The sequence below is a fragment of the Eretmochelys imbricata genome, chromosome 1 (genome assembly GCF_965152235.1).
Source record: "Eretmochelys imbricata isolate rEreImb1 chromosome 1, rEreImb1.hap1, whole genome shotgun sequence".
NCBI lineage: Eukaryota > Metazoa > Chordata > Testudines > Cheloniidae > Eretmochelys > Eretmochelys imbricata.
The window spans coordinates 185,617,609-185,639,969 of NC_135572.1; the positions used below are offsets into that span (position 1 = coordinate 185,617,609).

Consider the following 22,361-nt stretch of genomic DNA (forward strand, 5'->3'; position numbering starts at 1 on the left):
GTCTCCTAACAGTTCCCCTTCTTTCAAATGTAAATGTTACACTAATTAGTATTAAATTAATTAAATAAAGCTATTAGATGTTGTATCCACGTGCTGCTCTACAGGCCCTGAGCCTGCAAATGACATCACGGCCTTCTTGTGGGGCCCCATTTCACCAAGTTCAAGGTCAACAGGCACTGAATTTGAATGAAGTTAATATGGATTGCATAAGGCCAGGACAAGAGAAACTTCAGAACCCTGGCAGTTGGTGGCCTCAGCATTGCTTAACTGTGACAGCCCCACACACTATTTCTTGTCTCCTTTACACCCCTTTCCCCTCCATCATCTCCCCTTCACTCCTTTTATCTCTCCTCTTCTGCTCTTGTTAACCCTCTCTTCCCATCCTCCCTAATTTCTCATCCTTTTCTCTCTCTCACAAATCTTCAACTCTCCCTGAGCCTCCCCTGATTTCTCTTCCAACGTGGTGCTGACCCCGCCGTCTTCATCCTGGCACTCAAACATACCTACATTCTCCTCCCCAACTCCTTCCAATCCCCCAAACTTTAGCCCCTCTACATTTATTCCCAGCTCCTCCCCACTTTGGAACACCCACTCCATCTTAAAGTAAATAAATAAATTAAACAATGGTTAAACCTCATCCAAACAGTCACATGGGCCCCAGTTCAGCAAAGCACCTAAGCATGTGCTTAACTTTTTAGCACACGCCTAAGTACATTATTGAGCAAAAGCAGTTAAAAATAAGCACATAAAAATAGGGACATACTTAAGTGTTTTGCTGAACTGGGGCCTGACCACATATCACTGTAACACTCTGTCTTCCCTTTCCTTTCTCTCTCCCCCTCCCAACCTGCCACTGTTTGTTATCACCAGTTATGGAGCCCTAAACATCATTAGACTACAATCCCGCAAACGTGCAAGTGCTTAACTGTATTACCACTTGCAGTTAGACTACTCATGGTAGCAAAGTAAGCACATACATAAGTATTTGCAGGCTTAGTGACTTGGGCTGTAAGCTATTTGGGACATGGACCACGTCTTTTTATTTCTTCACTTGACTCTTCAGGCACTGTATAAATAATACATAATAATATATTTATTTCACTCTCTAACCTTTTCTTTCATTCAGCTGCCCCTGATTTTCTGCTTGCTCTTTCTCTATCTCTTCCTTCTCTAGTTTTCTTATGTCTGTGGGCTCAACGGCCAGCAAAGTCTCTGCCTTTCACAGCCACCACCCTCTTTTTATAACAGGCTGATTCACAAGTGTTCAGTCTCAAATTAGCATGTGGACATTGCATCATCTTCCCAAACCAGTTTGTGTGACTTATTTTTACCTTGCACCCAACAATTAAGAATAATAAGCAATCTCTGCTTTCTCTTTTCCTGAAACTCAGATATAGAGCCATCGGGTGAGTTATTGCTCTCTGAGTGGCTTTAAAGGTGACCTTCAATGGGCAAGGAGAGGGTGAAAGTATCCTTTTTTGTCTTTATGATTTATAAAGAAATCTTTAACATGTTTTGGGTTTGGTTTTTTTTTTTTCCCCTCCTCCTGCTTGTTTTTACATTACAAATTCAGGTCTTGTTTATGGTATAACAAGAAAATAAAAGGTGAGCTACTGAGTGCGGAAATAAATTTTAGTCAGATAGTTTAAAACTTTAGTTTTTATTAATAACTATTTAACTCAAATACCTCACAAAGATGGAAGAAATGTTCTCTTTGTGTGAGAGTCAACACAATTACACCTTCATGTGAGGGCTGAGAAAGCTTCTGATCCAGTTTTGGGGTCTTCAAATAAGTCCTTTAGCATGGATACAATATTCCTAAAAGAAAAAGAAAAACAAACATAAAAACCAAGAATTTAGCATATAACTGTGTGATTTCTTACTATAAAGCATTGAACGAGCAGTTACCCCTTAATGTTAACCACATACTTAAGTGCTTTGTTGAACTGGGGCCTAGATTTACAAAATGGAGGTGGTGTTTTAAACCGATTATTTGTGTTCCTTATATCTAGATTCCATACATGTCAACAAAGCTTGTGACAACATACTACCACATAGGCTTGTGGCATGAATAAATCAGTGGTTACCCATAGATACTTTAAACATTGCAGCCACCTCAAGAATCCTAAAGCCTCTTTCTTCACCTTAGCACAGCAGGACAATAGAACCATTGTGCCGAAGAAATATTTTTTGCCTGCCTTTTTCCTTTAGCTAATTTGTTTAGTTTAAAAATACCCAGTGATAAAGATACACAGCTGCAGAGAACCCAACTGTGTAGACAGATGAATGTCAATAATAAAAAAGGAGAGAAAGTAACTGGTTTGCTGTTGATGTATTGGAGAAATTTAAACACTGAATCCAAACAGGAAATGTGGATTTGAATCCAAGTTATGAGCCCCCCTAATCCTCGAGTGTTCAAAACCTAGGTATTGGTTTTACTCATTATAGTGATGTGAAAATTTGAAATCAAATTCTGTTTTTTCTTTCAGGCCCAATATACTGGTTAGTTATTTTTGTTGTCTCTCATAACCAGCATGCAAATACAGATAAAAACTTAGTGAAAAACTCCTGTATCTCTGCTTCCACTCTAAGTATTGGAAGGATATTAGCAGGGGTTGAGCAAGAAAACTGAAATGTGGACATACACTGGATGATTCATTTTACCCCTCATCGTGTATCCCTAATTGTCCAAGGAGATTATGACATTACACACAATCGAAACCCTAGCCTACTGGAAACTGTTAAAGATACCTTGTAGTGTATTGATAAAAGGCCTGGACATGTGAAGAACAATGAAAACTTGTCAGTTGTAATAAAAAAATTATTTCCAGGAAATTAAATATTAAATACATATTTCATAAAGTAAATAGCATGTCTGCCTTCATCCATGTGTATTGTTAGGATGTGATTAAAATGTGAAGTTGCAATAGAAAAATTATTTCCATGCAAGGTTATGCAGGTCTGTTTGATTATGCTATTAGAAAACAGAAAATTAGAAAATGAATTATAAATCTCTTTCAATGCAAGTTTGGATCTAGTGATGGAATTCACTGCAGCATTATGACAATATGTTTCTTGTTTCGAAGGCTATGAAGAAACTACTATTTTTTTAAAAAAAATCAGGAATGAAGGTATATTCATGCTATTATTCAGATCACTAGCTTAGCAGCCTGTACAGTAGCTCCAAGATCTTTTACTTTTATGTCACATGCTGAGATGCTTGTCCATGATGGATACTAATCCTACATCATGTGCTAGGTTATTAAGAATTATGGATGTGAATTGTCACTGAAAGACAAGAACATTGTTACTAAGTACTCCATACTCATTTATTTTATATCTTGCAGTATGTATGATCCTCAAATAGGAGTTCATCTGAGAAAATTAGTAAATATCTTAAGTGTGGCAATGTCTAGGAACAAGGTAACTAAAATTACCTTGTGTTTGTAAAGATTTCAGACTTTTAAGTTTGTTTGTTTCTTCCATTTATTTAATATTCATATGATGTTACATCTTATTATCTGAGAGTATGATCTATATGCCAACATTGTAGGTAAGGAGTTTATAAATCATACATCTGAAAGCTTTATACATGACAATATCTCAAATTTGCAACTCTTTTTTGAATTGTACACAGCTAAACCCATTGAAAAGGTATACAGACAGAAATCTGTAACATGTAAAATGTGAAAATCCACAAAGTCCAAGATTTGTGTTTTCATTATTCAAATACGTCCCAAGACAACCAGGACCATTTCTCAGAGAGAGAGAGAGAGAGAGAGAGAGAGAAATAAATAATGGAATGTGTTAAAAGAAAATGTAACTCTAAGGTTTAAATGAAGAAGTCAATAAGAAGTGTGATGGTGCCTCAAGACTTCATTTTGCAGCACAATGTCATTACAGTCGAGAAGCACTCTCCCCTTTTTAGTACTGTGAGAGATTTAGACATGGGACCTTTTTCCCAACCCTGAAATGATTTAGGGACCCATGAAGGTCCAGAAAGCTGTTTTTGTGGGTCACAGGATGACTCCATTCAAAAGTTGAGATGATGCTAGAAAATATCGGGATGGGTGGCAACCCTGTGTTAAGGAGAGAGTAGTGCTTGATAATTTTAGTGATAGTTCTAAAATTACCCAGGGGCAAGTCTCAGCCTCTTCAATTCTCCATCCTTCCTTTACTACACCAGAGTGCTCCAACTGCTTCACCCACCTCTTGCCAGTGGGGCTCCCACATCTTCCATCCTCTTTCTATTTAACAAAGTAAATCAGATTGCTGCCTCTCCCAGGCATAAGTGTCAGCCACCAAGGAGTTTCTACATGAGAGTCCTCCCAACACCCCACATATGTGACTGAAAAAGTTGCACCTCCCTAGCCTCCCTTGATACAGAGGCCATCCTCTGGTTACAGACCCAGCTCTAATGTCTGAGTTCGAGACACACCTCCTTTGTTTGAGCAGGGGACCACTGTTATGGGAACGGCAGGCTGCATTTTTCTCTGGGGTCTGGCTGATCAGACAGAACCTGGTTTGTGTCACTGACTCCTCCTGCGCCCTTGTGCCCATCCTGCCTGGCGCTAGTGCACCCCCCTCCCTAACATTTACACTGGGCTGCTCATCACCCGGGGCTGCTCAGCTGGGATCAATGCTTCACCCCCCTCTAGTGATCCAGCAGCACCTGTCCTTTCCCAACGTGCCTGGCTGCTGTTTTGCCCCCTAGAACCCTCTGCTCTGCCCCAGCGGGTTTGCAGGCTCTCCTGTCGGCAAGAAGCTGTATTCAGTGTGTGTGGGGGGGGAGAGTATAAACCGAGGGGTGAAGCCTGGTGGGGGGGGGCATTGGGGGGAGGGCAGGAGGGAAAAGGAGTTAGGAAGAAGAGGGGGGAGGGCAGGGAGTTGGGGCGAGCTGCGGGGGCAGGGGAAGGGAGGCGAGGGGGAGCGAGGGCGCTGGGGGAGGGGATCGGGAGGAGGGCGCTGGGCGGGCCGAGGAACCAACGGGCGCTGCTGCGGGCGGGCGGGCGGGGGCTCGGGGGGGGGCGCTCCCCCCCAGGCCTGGAGGCGGAGCCGGAGCCGGCGGGGCGGGTCTCTGCGCCGGGGCCGCGCCCGCCTGCCGGCGGTCACGGGAGAAGCAGGAAGGACGCGCGGCGCCGGGTGCGGCGCGGGGGCTCTGGCGGCTCCGAGTCCGGCTCTCGCTGCCCGCGGCCTGCGCTCGCCGCCGCCGCCGCCATGGCCTCGCTCTTCAAGAAGAAGACGGTGGATGGTGAGCGGGGGCGGGTCGGTCTGAGGGGCGCCGGGGTCAGTGTCCGGCTCTCGGGCCCTGTGTCCAGGGTCGGTCTGTCTGGCCGCCTCTCGTTTCCCTCCGGGTCAGGAGGGGGGCCTTGTTGCTGCGGGCCGGAGCTCGCCCCGGGGGCCGCTTCCAACGGAGCCTCCCTCCGCCCGCGGGCTCCCTGTGTCTGCTCCCGGGGTGGGCGGGTCCCCTGCGCACACCAGTCCCGGGCCGGGGTCACAGGGACTCGGTCCCGGGTGTGTGTGTCGGAGCAGAACGGGGCCGGGCTGGTCGGAAAACAAGGAGGTGCACCCAGAGTGACTCATCTAAAGCCGTGTGTGTGTGTGTGGGAGAGAGAGTGAGTGTGAGAGACACACACACGTACCCTCCCCACGTACTGAAAGCGTCAGGGACCGCTGATAAGTCAGTTACACGGGGAAGGAAGTCTGTAATAAAAGTGGAACTTTTTTTTGCTCTCTGCAGTGTTGGGGGTATGTTTGCATGGTCTCTAAGAACATGGGGTGACTCTTAAAGATGGTGCCTCGAGATAATAGTTAAGTCGAACCTAAAGAGGACCCTGTTTAGGGGAGGAGGGTTGGGGTTTTGTTTTTTGTCTTTTTAACCAAATATATATTTGGTTGTTCGAAGTGATACAAAAATACTTCTAATTTAAACAATCAGGAGAGCCATGGAAACAAGTTGCTCTGTTCTCTGAGAACACTTTTCTGTTTGTTTGGTGAAGAGAAGAGCAAATAAACATTGCTACAGATTCAGTGGTGTCTAGCTGTGAGCTCTTGGTGTTCTGTAGTTATCAAATCACCATTTACTGTCTGTTGTTTGGTTTCAGAGTAACAGCCGTGTTAGTCTGTATTCGCAAAAAGAAAAGGAGTACTTGTGGCACCTTAGAGACTAACAAATTTATTTGAGCATGAGCTTTCGTGAGCTACAGCCACAAGTACTCCTTTTCTTTTTGTCTATTGCTGTAGTTCTTTTAAAGTAGCTGAGAATCTCCTGTGGTAGAAGAAATATAAAAAAAATGAATCTGCTGACTTTTCCACCGGCTTCTAACTTGTTTAAAATGCTAGTGCCTTTATTATATTTGGGTTCAGTTTCTACCTTGCAAGTTTTCTAACAAAAGGGAATATTTCCTGTAGAGTAAAACATCAATGCTAGTCTCATACATAAATATATTTGCATTACTATTTCTTCTCAGTGTTCTTAAACTCAACTATATATAGTGTAGTTAAATTTTAAATCTCCCCTCCCACCCCACCCCAGCAAAGTCTTCTTTTTAAAGTCTTTTTGACAGAGCTCATGCTTGATGCTTGTCTCTTGAATTGCTTCCATTGTTTCTCTGCTGGGCCAAAATACATTGTTTTTATTTGTCAGGCTTTATTTTCATATATTGGCTGTCTACTCCAGTGTCCATTGTAAAGTGTTTCTTGAAAATGTTACTTGTGGGGTCTTGGGAGCAGTAACATGACTAAAATGGCCCCTTTCAATATCACTTTTCTTTTCCGATAATTACTCCTTAGGCTTAAAACAATTATTGAGTATGAGCTTTTTGTGCAGCATGTGTTCCTCTCAAGATTCCATTAAAATATTTTGTTGGAACCTATTACTGCTGAAATAATTTCAGACTTAGATGGCTTGCAGTGTCTTCGCACATCTGGGAAGGAAGAATCTGAATTGCTACTCTTCTTTTTCCAGAAAGATTGATGTATGCTTTAAAATGAAGACTATGGCTGCAGTTTCTGCTTATTATTCATGCTTTAGTCATCTGACAGTAATTGAGCCTGTCTAGATTGCATTTCACTTGTTACCCAAGTAAATGAGGAAAATAGAAGCGTACAAGTATTAGTCTGCTTTTGTGGAATACAAAACCATGATGTAGTCTTAATTATGGGAACATTATTTCCTTTTCAGACTGTTTTAAACAGACTTTTTTAATAGATGGAGGTTGCCCTGTCTTTACAATATAAACCTGAAAAGGGTTCCTGATTTCTCATCACAGCACAACTTTCAATAACTTATTCATCTTTTATTTTGTTACATTTAAAGGTTTGAGTTTGAAACAACAAATTTTATATTTATTATGGGGTTAAATAAGATTAACAGTCTTGTAAAGGGGCATCATTTTTTAATCTGTTTTCAAATCCAAACTTGTTTGCATGTCTTACAGTGCTAAAATCAGTTAAGCATATAAATCTAATTCTTATAAAATAGACTAGAAGAAGCCTTCTAACCACACCAAAAATTAACTGCCATTGGTAGTTACCTCATTCTAGTAATACACTGTAGTATGTTAGGTATGCAAATTTAACTCTTGTGACTCTCGGTTCATATTCAAGCACTTTTTTTCTCTGTTAGGAAACCCAATAGCATTAAACTCCAGTACCTGCTGACTTTTTTACTCTTTAGAATTCTGCAAAATTAGAGCAATATGGGAGGCTGCTTTGAGTATGCAGCCTATACCCAGGAGAGCTATTTGTCCCTCCAGCAGTGGAAAAGAAGTTCTGCTTTAGGAATAAATCCCTCTGTAGATTTTAATATTCACTGTAAGACCTATGCAGCCTAACAAATGAAGACAAATCTTTAATGGAACCTGAAATGACGGGTTCTATATCATACATTGCTTTTAATATTTACACTTTATCAAGTAAATTCCATAAGGCTTCTACATAAACAATAGTATGAAGAAAGTGGTCTCTTGCACCAAGTGAAAGCAATTTGCATTATCCTGTAAGGAAGATAGTTAAGGTACTGTCTCTGCCCTCAGATGTCATTTTCTGTTCTTTGCAGGGGCAGTATACAAAAGTCATCAATAGAGCATTGTTCATATTTGTTTCCTAAATGTCTCATATTAAGTGTGATGTTTTGTTATAATGCTAACCTTTGATTTCTGTATGCCCATGCTAAAATTTCATGATCTGGGCTTAGGGAGCTTGTATATGACGATGAAGTAGTTCCATGACGAATCACATTTTGATAATCTGTTGGCAGATGGAATCATAAGACCCAAACTAGTGAGGTACTCATTGTGGAGTACCTGCAGCACCTCACAGGATTGGGCTTTTAATGATGAGTGGGTAAGATTGACTGAAGTATGTTGTTTGTCTAACTTTGAATGTGTAAAAATAGGCTTTTATTTTGTTGTGTGTGGCACTTCACTACTGAAAGTGCCCATCCTACTGGAAGGTGCTCAGGTACTATGGCAAGAGGATGGTATAAAAATCTGTATAGATATTTAATACTACCGTGGCACACCTATTGTTGATTAGGGGTAAAACATTCTAGTTTTTGTGGTAGTTGATATGACAAAAGGGGCTTTTGTGGATGGATGTTAGTTTCTGATATTCTAAGGAGATTGTTGACAGAATATTGAAAAAGTAGTTTTTGTAGTTCAGTGCTAAATTTCTATACTTGCAGATATGAGGGGTGTTTACTAAGTTTAACTTTTATCCCAAATTCCTTGTTTTTGTTAAAAGTAACTATATGCTTGTAAAGATTCTTAAATTACTGATATGTACTCAAAATCAACTTCAACTTAAAGGTAGTCTAGTTTAAATACATTAAGAAAAAAATCCTAGCAGGACAAGGGAAATGGGGCACTTCTCCATTTTCCCTTTGTATTACATTTAGATACGCAGAAGGGGATCTTAACAGGCACTCAGCATTAGGGCTCACCTGAGTCAGTTGACCAGATCCTAGAAGGCCTGTATGTCTCCCAAGTATAAGTGTCAGGTAGTCAGAGAAACCCTAAGGGGTGCTTAGTGGGCTTTCTCAAACCTCAACCCCCATTGGTGCCACAGTTGCAGACATACTCACCTGTTAAATTCCTTTAATTTTTCCTTTCAAGTAATGTTTAGAATTAAAGCTGCTGGCTTGACAGTTTTGGGAATGGAATTCCTTTCTCCTCAAAACAGGTACAGAATGTGTAATAGCAGTGCAAGCTGCTGCATTCCATCACTGTATATCAATCTTCCTATGCCCAGATCACCTACTAAGGGGTGAGACTAGTAAGAGGTAATTCAGTGATCAGTCATTCCTTGTCCATCCCCAGCTTCTCTAAGGCTACTTATGTGGATAATGTCCAAAACTAGGCATTGGATTGCGAGACTACTAACTTTTCCCCAAATGGACCACTGAACAGCTGGGAGCAAAACTATATTTTTTGGGTGTGCTCTTAAACACTGTTCCTTTTCTGTCTGTCCTAATGGCTGGGGAAAATGTTAACCAAAGCTTAACTTAAAATTTAGCTAAGTTATAGGCACATCTTTTAAGTACTGCTATATATTTGTTTAGGTCGGATTACTACCTTATGGAATTGCTGCTCTCAAAGAGGGTGTCAGGAATGGATAAAAGACTTGACCAGTTTTCAGGCAATTCTGTGTCACATCCCTTGTGTCTTGACTTTTAGTTGAATAAGTGCAGCTATGTTGCATATGGGGAAGGGCAGGATTTTGGAGTGGTCTCTATGCACCTCAGTGAGGAAGGAGGTAAACAGAGCCAAGGGATTCACATCTATGGAAGCTGCTGCCATTTCTCCCTACTCTATAGAGAAGGTGCAATGGGAACCAATGCTATTGCTCTATTGAAGCAGCTCTGGAACAGTCCCATGGTTATTCGGGAGAAGGGAGGATTCCTTCCCCCAACCCTATCATCACAGACCTCACGGACCTCTCCACTGAATATTTTGGCTACGGTGGCTGAGATAAGGAGGACTTGGCTCATATTGCTGTGAAATAGGAGTTAGAGATATGCTTTTCTGCATGGGGAAGTTGTTCTTGACACTTCCTGCATGATTAAAAGAGACATGTTTATGGAATATAGAAGTCTCTTGTGCCAAATGCTTCTCTCAGTTACACTGGTACAAACTCCATTGAAGCCGCTTAGGTTTCACTGGTATAAAAGGAGAACTTGGCCTATAGTGTTGAAATTTAAGATAGTATTTCAGACATGTAAATTTATATTCTAACATCATTGCATATATTTGATATTTATAGTCCTAGTAAGAGATGCATGTGTTACTCTTATGATAAAAAATCAAATTAATGAAGGGAAGTTTTCTATCATCCAATAAATTGCAGATTTTCATTACATGTTTCAATACTGTTAAGCATTCAGTCTGAAGAATTATTTTACCAACTATAAATATTTCCTTTCCAGATGTAATAAAGGAACAGAATCGAGAGTTAAGAGGTACACAGAGGACTATAACCAGAGATCGAGCAGCCCTTGAGAAACAGGAAAAACAGCTGGTAAGTAGAACAGAGAATTTTAGTTTACCTTTTTAAAACACACAAGTAAGTGTTTGTTTGAAATTTTAAATAAATGGCAAGAGAATGTCTCACACCTAAATGATAGTCTTCAAAATCTTGCTGACTTTCCCCCACTATCTACATTAGTTACCTTATAGTGGGGTGGGTTTTTTTTACAGTGCTGGGAGACCTCTCTCCCAGTGCTGGTGCTGCGACTACATAGCCATGTTAAAGCGCTGCCACAGCAGTGCTTTAATGTTGCTAGTGAAGACATACCCTTAGTCTTCCTGAATCTCTAATAAGTGCAGAGTCAGAAGCTGTGCTGTTTTTCATTATATAACCTGATTCTTTTTTGTCCAACAGCATGGGTAAATTTGGGCCAATGTTTCATAACCTGTTTTAAAATATTAAAATATTGGCAGCAAGGGAATATACTGTTGACTCAGTAGCCCAGCATTAGTGCTTTGCATTCCAACATGAGTTGTTGGGACTTCTATCCCAGACATGACCCTTCCATTATAGATAGCAAGGGCCATGAGCTTTGGAGGCAATGCTCTAAGTTCTTGGGTTAGAAAGCAGTGAGAAGCATTAGTATATGTCATTGATGCTTATTTAAATGAACATCAGTGGTGAGGGTTTCAGAGGGAATATTAGGGCTTATCTTCAGTAACAGTTCATCTCAAAACACAACATGACTTAACAGCAACTGCAGACAAAGACAAGTCTAACATTGTCACCTGGATGTAGTTATTCCTATGGTCTTCATAGAATTTCCCTACAACCAGCTGACTTTATTAAACATACCTGTGATAACTCCCTCATTGAACGCTTGATCGTTAGAACATGTCCTTTAGTTTTATGTCACCTCATACCTATACTGGTGGAGGTATACGTCAAATTACATGCCTTGATAGATGACACAAAAACTGTGTGGAAAAATTCTGTGACAGTTCACTCCCCGGTTTAGTGGTTAATAAGACATTGCCTCATATGGTGGCAGGTCTTGTGGATATCAGTTTTGGCATGAGAAAAATTAGAGAGCCTGAAAGATGACTATTCTTGGAAATTTTATCCTTTTGCTAGGGCTTTAAGATATGTCTGATAGATTGTGTAAGTGGTTAAGCTACCATTATTTCTTTTAGTGCCTTGATTTCTGTAAAGAAATTCACCTTGAAGCTTTGAATGCACTCTTGTCAGTAACTTGCTCCAGAAATATATTGTGTATTTTTTTCTCTTGTGAAGGAAGAGGTGAAGAGAACAAGTCTTTGAAAGACTCAGTCTTCTGTTGTTACCCTTGCTGCTCAGACTCTAAGAAATCTGAATTTTCAAAGCCTGGTACGCTTGTCATTTGAAAAGAGCAGGAAATTGTCAATGAATCAGAACATTGTCCTGTAACAATGGTCTTTTGCTGCTACTTATATAGAGAGGCAAAACAAATATTTTTTTAAAATAGATGTTGCTCTGTGATAGCATTGTTACAGTTATTTACTGTTTTTATATTTGTCTTTACTTGGCTAGCGTGGACAGTTTTGATGTCTGATCAGTAATGTATCCTGCTTACTATACTGTTGACTTGCTGAATTTTGAGTAGGAGAAAGATGTGACTGTCTTAAAATTTCTTCATAAATACAAGGACTATGGATTAATCTTGTCTTTTACTTTCACAATTAGTGTTAATTATGAATACATCAGCCATATAGCAACTTGATTCCCTGGCACAGATTCAGTTTGTAATTGATAGTTTAGTAATACTTGGCATTTACAGTTTATAATGTTTCATCTTGAAAGTGTGCTTTTCATACTATAATGAGATCTGCGGGCTACAAGAACTACTGTATTTAACTGGGAAAACTGGTGCTTGCTAACATTTGCTATTATAACATTTGGAAATCTGTGTCCAAAATATGCATTCCCAAGTCACTCTTATCTTAACCACATAATATTGGAGTTATATTTAAAAAGCACGATAGTTTCAGTGATATTTTGAGCACCCTGTAAAGTGCCCGCATCTCTTATATGTAGGCTACCAAAACAGGATTGCCATTCCATTTCATACCCACAATACTTTTCTATTGATCTCATGTACTTCACTTACACACCTGTATTTTCTCTGGTAAAATTGCATCTCTTACCAAATCTCTCATGAAGTTTAATTTCCTCAAAAATGAGGGATTTTTACGAAGCAGTTTCTGCCAAGCTAATGTACCAGTCTCAAAAGATTATGTTCCTATGATAGTTCAGTATTTATAGTTTTCTTACACATGAGGTATCTCTTATGGTCGCAGGATGTTGTCTCTACCATAGTGGTAAAACCAAAGCAATTAGTTAACATTTGCTTTTGGAGCATCTCCTGCAATTTTGTGTATCTTGCTGTTGGTTCCTCAGTGTCTACATGCTGTAGTCTGGTGGCCACTATTTACTATCACAGAGCAACTGGCTATGCTTCATAGCAGCCTTTTAAACATCTGTTGCATTCAGGGGAGGGTAAAGCACCTCTCTTTTCCCACCAATAGCTGCAGTGCTGTTATTACACACAGTTTTACTTATTGCCTATTCCCGGAGAAAATGTTGTCACAATTGGACATATGAATTGTATATGTTCAGTCAGTAACATTATGGCAAATTAAAGAGAGAAGCCCTATTGTTTTTCTCTTCAATAAAATGCTTGGTATGAGGATTTTATGATGGTGATCAATTTGATCATTATGTTCTGTGAAGAGCTGTTAAGTCAGGGGTGCAAAACTTTCCTTGCCTCCATTAAATTAATTAGTCTTGTATTCCCTCCCCATATTGGTTATAGAGTTATCTGGGCATAGGTTTTGCCTAGACTAGGATTTAGGGTGTGATATTAGCTTGTGGCAGTGTAGACAAGGCACACTGCATTTATTATGCACTAAGATAATTGAGTTAAATCCTGAGGGGTGGGGGAAAGCTTGGACTTCAACTGTTTCACAGGTTACTTCATGTAATCTTCCTTCCAAGAAAATAAAACTCCATAATCTTTGAGGAGAGGTGCTGAAGGGTAAAGTTTTTCTGAAAGTTACCTGTCCAGGTATGCTCTGTTGCTTAAGTGGCCACTAGGTTGCAGCGGGTGAATGCAAGAGGAGGGTCTAAGAGTATGTCTCCAGTGCAGTTAAACACCTGTAGCTGACCTATGTCAGCTGGCTCAGGCTCAGACTACAGGGCTGTAGATGTTGGGGCTCAGGCTGAAGCCTGGACTCTGAGATCCTCTCCCCTTGTGGGGTCCCAGAGCTCTGGCTCCAGCCTGAACATCCACACTGCAGTTAAACAGCTCCATAGTCCAAGTCAACTATCATGGGCCAGACTCATGTGTTTCGATGGAGTGGAGACATACCTTTAGACTCTCCCACCTCACAGCATCCCAGAGCCCAGGCTCCAGCCCAAGCCTGCAAGTCTACACAACAATGAAACCGCCCTACAGCCAGAGCTCCACGAGCCCAAGTTTGCTTCATGGGGCAGCCGTGGGTTCCTCTTTGCTGTGTAGATATAGCCTGAAAGACCTATAGAAGGAGGAGGTGAGTTAGCAGTGGTGTTGATCACCGTTAGTTCTTAATGTGTATATTTATCAGCCTGTAAACTAAAGGATCTCTCATAAAAATACACTTTAACTCTCTATGTATGACTCCATGTCAGAATGCACAAGTAATATCTACCACTATGTAAAAAACGGTATGTCAGAGAAGTGCACATTCCCACAGTATAACACACGTTATTCTTTTAGTAATAGAGTATTGTCATCTATTAATTTTTTTTCTTGCTATAGACTTCTGCTAGAAAGGGAAATATTCTTGTATCATTTGTCAATTCCTTCATTCTCAAAGAAGAGGTTTGTGAACATGTGGTTAATTTATCCAATCTAGCATTTATTAAAAAATGTTTAGTTGTATAACTTTATAGAATTCTTGTTCACTTAATGTGAATCTAAAAACTACTTTCTAAAACTAGGAACTGGAAATAAAGAAAATGGCAAAGACTGGTAACAAAGAAGCCTGCAAGGTTCTAGCAAAACAGCTGGTGCAGCTGCGAAAACAGAAAACTCGAACCTATGCTGTTAGTTCCAAAGTTACCTCCATGTCAACTCAAACGAAAGTGATGAATTCCCAGATGAAGATGGCAGGAGCTATGTCAACCACAGCAAAAGTAAGCAGTTAAATCAATATAAATATCTAAATGTAATTCATGTTCATGGACACTTTTTCATATTGAAACTCAAATACAATAGGTAGCTTGCAAAAGTCTTGACGAGTTCAATGTTATCTTGTAAAAATTAGCAGGAGATAAATGTATTGTGTAATACTACATTTAGCAGTGATGATGCTTACAGGACGAGTACTAATTTGTGTTTTGAAAAACACTAAATTAGCCATTCATATCTTGCTGGTCAGTATCTGCTATTTAAACTAACAGGCTCTCACACAGTTGACTTATAATATCTTTCTCAGGTTTCAGAGTAGCAGCCGTGTTAGTCTGTATCCGCATATGCATCCGATGAAGTGAGCTGTAGCTCACGAAAGCTTATGCTCAAATACATTTGTTAGTCTCTAAGGTGCCACAAGTACTCCTTTTTCTTTTTACGAATATCTTTGTCGTAGGCCAGAAAGCTGTTCAGTGTTAGTGTCTGGTTAATGATTAAAATGGATGCTGTAAGTCTTGATACAGAGGATAATTACAGTAGGCTAACAAACAGCTTTTCATTATGCAATGTCTTTCCTGTAAATTTTGTCTGTCATGTAACTGCTTCTAGTGGATAAAGCCAAAGTAGGGAAGACTGATTCTAGAAATCAAGGCAGTATGTCACCTAGCTTTATAACTTGTGTGAAAATGAGGCATCGCTTTCTGGCTGACGCTTCTAAAGGGCTCAGTGAGCTAGAATTCTGCTTCACCCTCATCCTCCACACACCAGGGAAATTGTGTTAAATTGTTTTGCTTCTTGTCTCATAAAACTAATGCACTGTAATTTGATTTGATGCAGGAAGTAGCTGCTAGGAAGACTTTGCTCTTAAAGGGAGAATACAGACTAACACGGCTGTTACTCTGAAACCTATGAACAAAGTGTTTTTAAAAAATAAAGTAAAAAAAAAAACAACCCAGTTCAACCCTCCAAAGCTGTGGCTGTGCAGTAGGTCTTTTTTCCTCCAAGAGATGGTACAGCTGACTCCATGATCAAGTTAAACAAGACAGTTTATGCTAGCATGCACCTCTTCTCTCTCCTGTGACCTCCTTGCCCATCATTCGTACAACAGCTTCACATAAGTGAGGAAGTTAATCTTGCTTTTTAGAACTATCGCATCCCTCCCTAGCTGAGCGTTCTTCTCTCTGGGCTCTTTATCCTTGGAATATTTTGGATTAAACTTCTTAAAGCAAACATAGTGGTATAATCGCAGTGGTGGAACAAAATCAGCAGAAATGTCAATAAATACAGATCTTAACGGATTTGGAAAAAAGATGAAGCAGGTTTGTCAGTGGGCTATGCAACATTATGGGGATTGAAGGAGAATTAAGTTATTTTGGCCACCTAATGGTCAACTTTTTCAGTTAATGCAGTAAAAAATATAGAACTAAAAACACTGACTTAATTTTGGAGCCATAGTGTTCTCTAACCCATACCAGGATCTACAGTCATACAACTTTCAATTAAAATCAGATGCAACTCACTGTCTAGCTGCCTCAACAAATGAGATGAGTAAGAAATTTTCAGTATCTTGTCCATAAATTTATCTGTAAATAGGACACTTAGTGTTACTATCTGTCTATAAAATTAAAGCACACACTACTATGATTGGAGAATATTCCCCCCCCCCCCCCCGAAAAAATGTATTTATATCCACTGACAACCCTTGAATTGGAAAAGGAGAACAAAAAGCTTTTTCTCAATTTAAACAAAATTAGAAATGAAAGCAGACATTTCCCTTAAAGGCTTCAGTTTTAAGTTTCTAATATATCACTGATATCAATTATTAATGTATCCTTTTAAACTAGTTTTCCATATGTTCCTAAAGTGTATGTAGCACTTTCTACAAAGAGGCTACTTCCTTTATTTTTTGCACATATCACAATTTAGTGTTTGACATGGAAGCTGCTTTGAGGAGGCAAAATACCATAGCTTTATATTAATGAATCAAAAAGGAAGTAATACTGGGTGAATGTGTTTTTTACACACCTGTGGTAATCAGTGCCATGAAGTTTGGTAAAATATTATGTTTAAGGTTTAGTAGTATGTGGCAGAGGTTCTCTAAGTGATACCAAGTGTTCAACCTGTACTATTAACTTTTGAACACCCTGGCATTTGCCATTATCAGAAACGTCATACTTGCTACTGCTTTATCCTAGATGGAGAAACGTCATAATGACTTCATGCCCGCTTCCTACTGCTGGTTGATGAGAATGTTCTTAACTTGCTTTAAACATTGCCATTTCCATCTGTCTGATAACAATTAGTTGCCTAATTATGGAACTTTTCTCCTCCTCCCCCAAGCTCATCCTGCAAGCCAGAAAAGTGACCTTAAATTAAGAAAAAAGTCTAGCTTGTTGTTATTCTGCACTAGTCAGAGTAGTAGATTTTATTAATTACTAGACAAGGGACCAACTGAGGATTCCATATGCACCCAGAGCTCCCACTAAAGTGGGAGTCTACATCTGCAAAGCATGCAGAACCTGGCCCCAGGTTTGTTAGACTAGAAATCACTTAACTTTGCCTAACATATTCAGTATACTACACAAATTTGTGCAATTTTATGATTAATATTCTCTAATATTGTTAGACAATGCAATCTGTTAACAAGAAAATGGACCCTCAAAAGACATTACAAACTATGCAGAACTTCCAGAAGGAAAACATGAAGATGGAAATGACTGAGGAAATGAGTAAGTTATGTGTTCTAGTAAATAACTTCAGCAAGCATTGACACTATCAGTCCATTAAAACAGGAAGGCACACCTTAATGCCACTTCTGAGTATTACTAATAATACATGAGATTACTATCAATAAGCAATGATTAAAGGGAAAATATTTCACGTTCGGCATGGTTACTTCGGGTATTTGACAGTACTGCATGTATAGTTGTATGAAAGACCTGTAAAAATGAGAGGCACTGAGTGGGAGAGTTGTTGAACAGGTGTAATTACCACTACTACTTGAATTGACTAAATCAAGGGAATATCCTGTTAACCTAACAATTAGAAATTCAGACCCCGGGGAATAAGACATGGCATTCTGTTTTTCACGGATAGTAGAAACTTCACATGAGCAAGTGGCATGGAGAGTTGCTGCTCTTGTGCAAGGAAAGAGAAGCAGTAGCACAAGTTCTTCTGCTTTTTGAGAAGGGGTGAAAGACTAAAGTGCAACAGTAATATGTAGTTAAGTATATTTGCTCTTGTTTACAAAGAAGCATATGTACTGGGTATGGGAATTCTAGAAATGAAGAAGGCTTTAGTGTTGGCATATAGATAAGCAACTCTATCATCTAGTCTGGAGTTATGTCTGAGCTTTAGGATTAAATTTAAAGTTTTGGGCTTGCCTGTAGATGTTTGTGTACCCTGATCTGTAAATGAGAATAGTTGAAGGCCTCTCACTTGCAGCAGTCAGGGTTATGTAGAACTTGTAAAATGTTTTGAGGGGCAGGAGTCCTTAGAACTATCCTTCCAGCAACTGACTTGTACATATAAAACAATAATGAACAGAATAGTGGTACAGAGCAGCCAAACACAGCCTGGAATCCTATCTGCCCACTGGGTACGAGGAGCCACCCTCTTCTCTGTTTTACCACAATGGCTTATTAGCTTGTTGGTAATTTGTAAGTGTCAGTGATGCCACACTGGTCTTGCTACTGGCTACTGTTAACACAGCATTCTTCTCATCCTAAAATCTGCCACTGCATTGCCTCTGCTGGGGGAAACTAGCAGAATTTTAAAAATTATACTATGGTGCTAGGCATCAATGCACCAACCCCTTAGTTGGATTTCTGCAATTGGGGGGCAGAGAGAGAAATGAGGTCTTTAAGGGGGATGTGGAGGGGTTTTTTAATTGGTTTGCTTTTTAAATGTAACAAAGAATTCTGAAACTAAATCCTTTCTGAAAAATAGTGAAATCAAACCTCTGTGTGAAGTGCTGGCATGTGAATGCATAGTGCAATTGTTAGCACTACTTCAGGGGCAAGATTTTAAAGTGCAGAGATAGGCAGAGGACTCCTGGGTTGCCAGCATGTGGTGCTAAGTGATGCAGTGCTGTTCTGCAAATTCACACAGTGTACGTTCCTTTCTTTTGCCATCTCACGTAGTGACGCTACTGCTGCATGCTAGGATTGTAGAAGAACAGTGGGTTTTAGTTAGTCTACCATTTATTCTGTGAACAGTAATCTTTCTGTACTAATGTAGCTCTGGTTTTTATTTTCCTTCCTAGTTAATGATACCCTGGATGATATCTTTGAGGGCTCTGATGAAGAAGAGGAAAGCCAGGATATTGTGAACCAAGTGCTTGATGAAATTGGAATTGAAATCTCAGGAAAGGTATGGAGAAATGTTCTTTAGGGTGGGTCAAATACCTTCCTCTATTTTTTTTTTAAAATGTCATCCTAACAGCTTTCATTTTGTAGTTCTGTGCTAGAAGTCAAATTGTCACAGTGTGTATTGGTTTTACTCAGCGAAGTTTGTGTGTTTCTTTAATAGATGGCCAAAGCACCATCTGCTGCCAGAGGCTTACCATCTGCATCAGCATCAAAAACTACCACCATTTCAGATGAAGAGATTGAACGGCAGCTTAAAGCTTTGGGAGTAGATTAGCCTGATGACAATACACAGCCTGCCTTTTAACAATTATTCAACTACAGACAGATGTAAAATGTACACTTTTTCAACACAACTGATGTACTTTGGTTTTAAGGAGAACTGAAGTCTTCAGAAACAAGATGATTCACACCAAAAAAGGCTTATTTCTTGCCGGAGAACCATTATTAGTGGCACTGAATTCCTGAAATTGTTTGAAAAACTACTTTATCAGATGACATGAATAGATAACTTGCATGTGGGATTTTTTGAACACCGGCTTGAGATCTAAGGTAAACAGGTACATCCATTTACACCAAGTCTGAAGTTGGGCTGTGTTGCATTCAAGATTTATCCCCACAGTTTAGTTGTTTGAGCAGCACTGACTTTTTTTAATTTACAAAATGTCAGCTGGCAAGCAGACTTGGAAAAATAACAATTATAATATAAGATCTTCATTTGTTTAGCTTTTTTCGAAATTGTCATCCTGTGATTGTTGACAGCATTTCTCTGGATAATATTTGGAGTGTTTATAAAAGCACTACACATGGAAAGTTCTTAGAATATTTTATGATCTTGTCTTTACGCTTGCTTTCAGTTTGAAAAGGGATAACCTTTTTCTTTTGGTGAGTGAGAACCTTGATACTCTAGTAAGCGTAGGCAATTATAGCTTTGTTTTTCAGGTGTCTTTAGTAAATTTGACTTGATTCATTCTTAGACAATTGTACTACTTACTGAAGGGTATGGGTGCAATCCAGCTCTTACTAACTTCAGTGGAAGAGGCTTGAACTAAATATTTTTAGTGAATATTTTGCATGAAAGGCACTGACTAAACTGTATTGTACTGTAACATAGCTAACTTCAACAGAATTGTTGTGCCTTTGTGTATATAAAACCTTGCTATATGCGCCTGATTTTTCAAAATTGTATTAATTGTTGAAGGGTAGAGTAACTACTGTTAAGGCCGTTATTGCCAGGTACAAAATATTCTGAGAAGTGCAATCTACACTTGATAGCAGTCCATGCTGAAGTTCGTATCTAAAGGACTTCAGCACTTGTAAAAGGAATCCTGCCTGAAATCTTACTGTATATATTTTACAGTACTTATCCCGTAACAGTACTTACCCCTAAAAGATACTGCATTGTTTACTAAGGTACATGTGATTGCTTCCTGGCAGGTGAAATCTAAATCTTATCAGAATGACTTGGCTGCCTTATACCTATGATTACTCCTTTTAGGTTAAAAAAAAAAAAGAAAATGCTGGGTATTACACATTGTACAGTAGAAGTTTAAGGTTAGACACAAGTGATTTGGATAACAGTATAATAGGAACAGGCTCTGATTCTAAGGTTTTCCACGGTCTTTGATCTGTATCATCATCAGGTCCATAGATTAGCACTGACTTTAAGCCATTAATCAAAGAGCGCTTAGTCTCTAAGTGGGAAAGCAAGCCCTGAGTGGAATTGCTATTGTCACATCTGCCAGTGCAGGACTGAGCAGGGAAATAAAGGTTATAATCATCGGTTTGTGAGCCCAGGTCTAGGAGTAGAAATACAGAATGCTGTTTTCACTAGAAAACATGGGGCCAAACCATGCATCTGCAATGTGCAAGTGTACATACTACACACACACACCCCTGACATTTGGGGTGAATTTTCTTTGACCATTTATTTTGTAAAAATCTAATAAAAGCTTTTATTCCCACAATGGCTGTCCTGATGGTGGGGTCTTACATGTAAGTTATCTAGTAATGGATGTTAAAATCTTTTGTGATGTCACTTAGGAGGGATATTAGTTGTGAATTCCATCAGTTTTGGAAAAAATTAATTGTTGCTGTTGCTAGTGGGGTTGGGGAGGTTTCTGTACACACTGAACCTTAGCACTGGCTTGTTGGGCTAAAAACAAAAAAAGTAGCTGAAAACTGCTGACCCTGCTCTAGTCCCGCTCCCCTCTTCACTGTTTCACCTTCCCCCTCCCACAACCCAGCCCTGCCCGATTTATTTTCACTGCAATCAGAGCAAAGAGTATGGCTGTAAGTATTAAACTGTGCACTTAATTACAATGGAAATGTCAGTGAAAATGGGCCTTTGGCAAAGCAAAAACCAGTATTTCTTGCTTTGGGCTTGATATTGCTATGTGCCCCATATGTCGTCAATCATTTGTCTACAATGCTCCTTCACTGTTTAAAACAATCTCTCAAATTATTGAATTAATTCAAAGCTCAGTTGCTTTTATCATTAGTCAGACAAAGTGGGTGAGGTAATATCTTTTATTGGTAGTGGCACCCTACTGCAGCTTAGTGGAGAACTTCTGTCCCACCACAAAATTTAATATAAACTGTTAAAAGGCATCACCTTAGCCTTACAAAGGGAAATATTAGGAGCCAGAAATACTTATGACCTGCAAAAGGGGGGGCTGGTGAGAGATGCAGCCTGAAGAAGTCAAATGCATATGGCTACCTAAAGACAGCAGCTGCTTGTCCCCCAGGTTTAAAGGATCAGGTATCAGAAGAGCATTTTTGGAAGGATGCCTGGAAGCGGGTGAAACCAGATAAGAGTGATCAGTAGCCCCTAGAGATAGGAAGGTGGTGGTGGGTGTTTCAACCCTCAGGGCCAGGGATCTAGGTGTAGGACATCTTATGGCTGTCAATCTGGTGGTCTGAAGTATTGTTTTGGTGTTTCTGTAACCCAGATGTTTTTGGACAAGTTGCTTGCTGTAGTTAACCATTCACTCTTCCGTTACATGAGAATGGCACAGGTTTCATTTGTTTTGCCATGTTTCTTAAAGTGTCCTTTACCCATAAACACTCTTGGAGGACAAGAGCATCAGCGTAGTGAGTGACTGCTGATGCATTCACTGTAACTATTGTAGCATGCAAAAAAGAACATGTAGCAGCAGAGTGCAGCAGCTACGGTAAAATCAAAATACTATCACAACCAAACAAATGTGAACAGTTACATTTGGTATTAGAGGTTACTTGAACAATGCTTTATTTTTGGCAAAGAGTAGGGTTAGTTTTTCATAATCCCTTTTAAACAGGCAAATAATTTAGAAAATAAA

General features: G+C 39.7%; 1 protein-coding gene across 1 annotated transcript; it reads left to right on the plus strand.

Annotated features, from left to right (window-relative positions):
* The first annotated feature begins 5,094 nt into the window (after positions 1 to 5,094).
* On the plus strand, positions 5,095 to 21,008 carry CHMP2B (charged multivesicular body protein 2B). The gene is made up of 6 exons (XM_077820023.1): positions 5,095 to 5,251; positions 10,427 to 10,518; positions 14,485 to 14,679; positions 17,301 to 17,403; positions 18,939 to 19,045; positions 19,205 to 21,008. Exons 1-6 carry the CDS (start codon positions 5,218 to 5,220, stop codon positions 19,316 to 19,318), a joined length of 645 nt encoding a protein of 214 aa, XP_077676149.1. The 5' UTR covers positions 5,095 to 5,217; the 3' UTR covers positions 19,319 to 21,008.
* Positions 21,009 to 22,361: the final 1,353 nt, after the last annotated feature.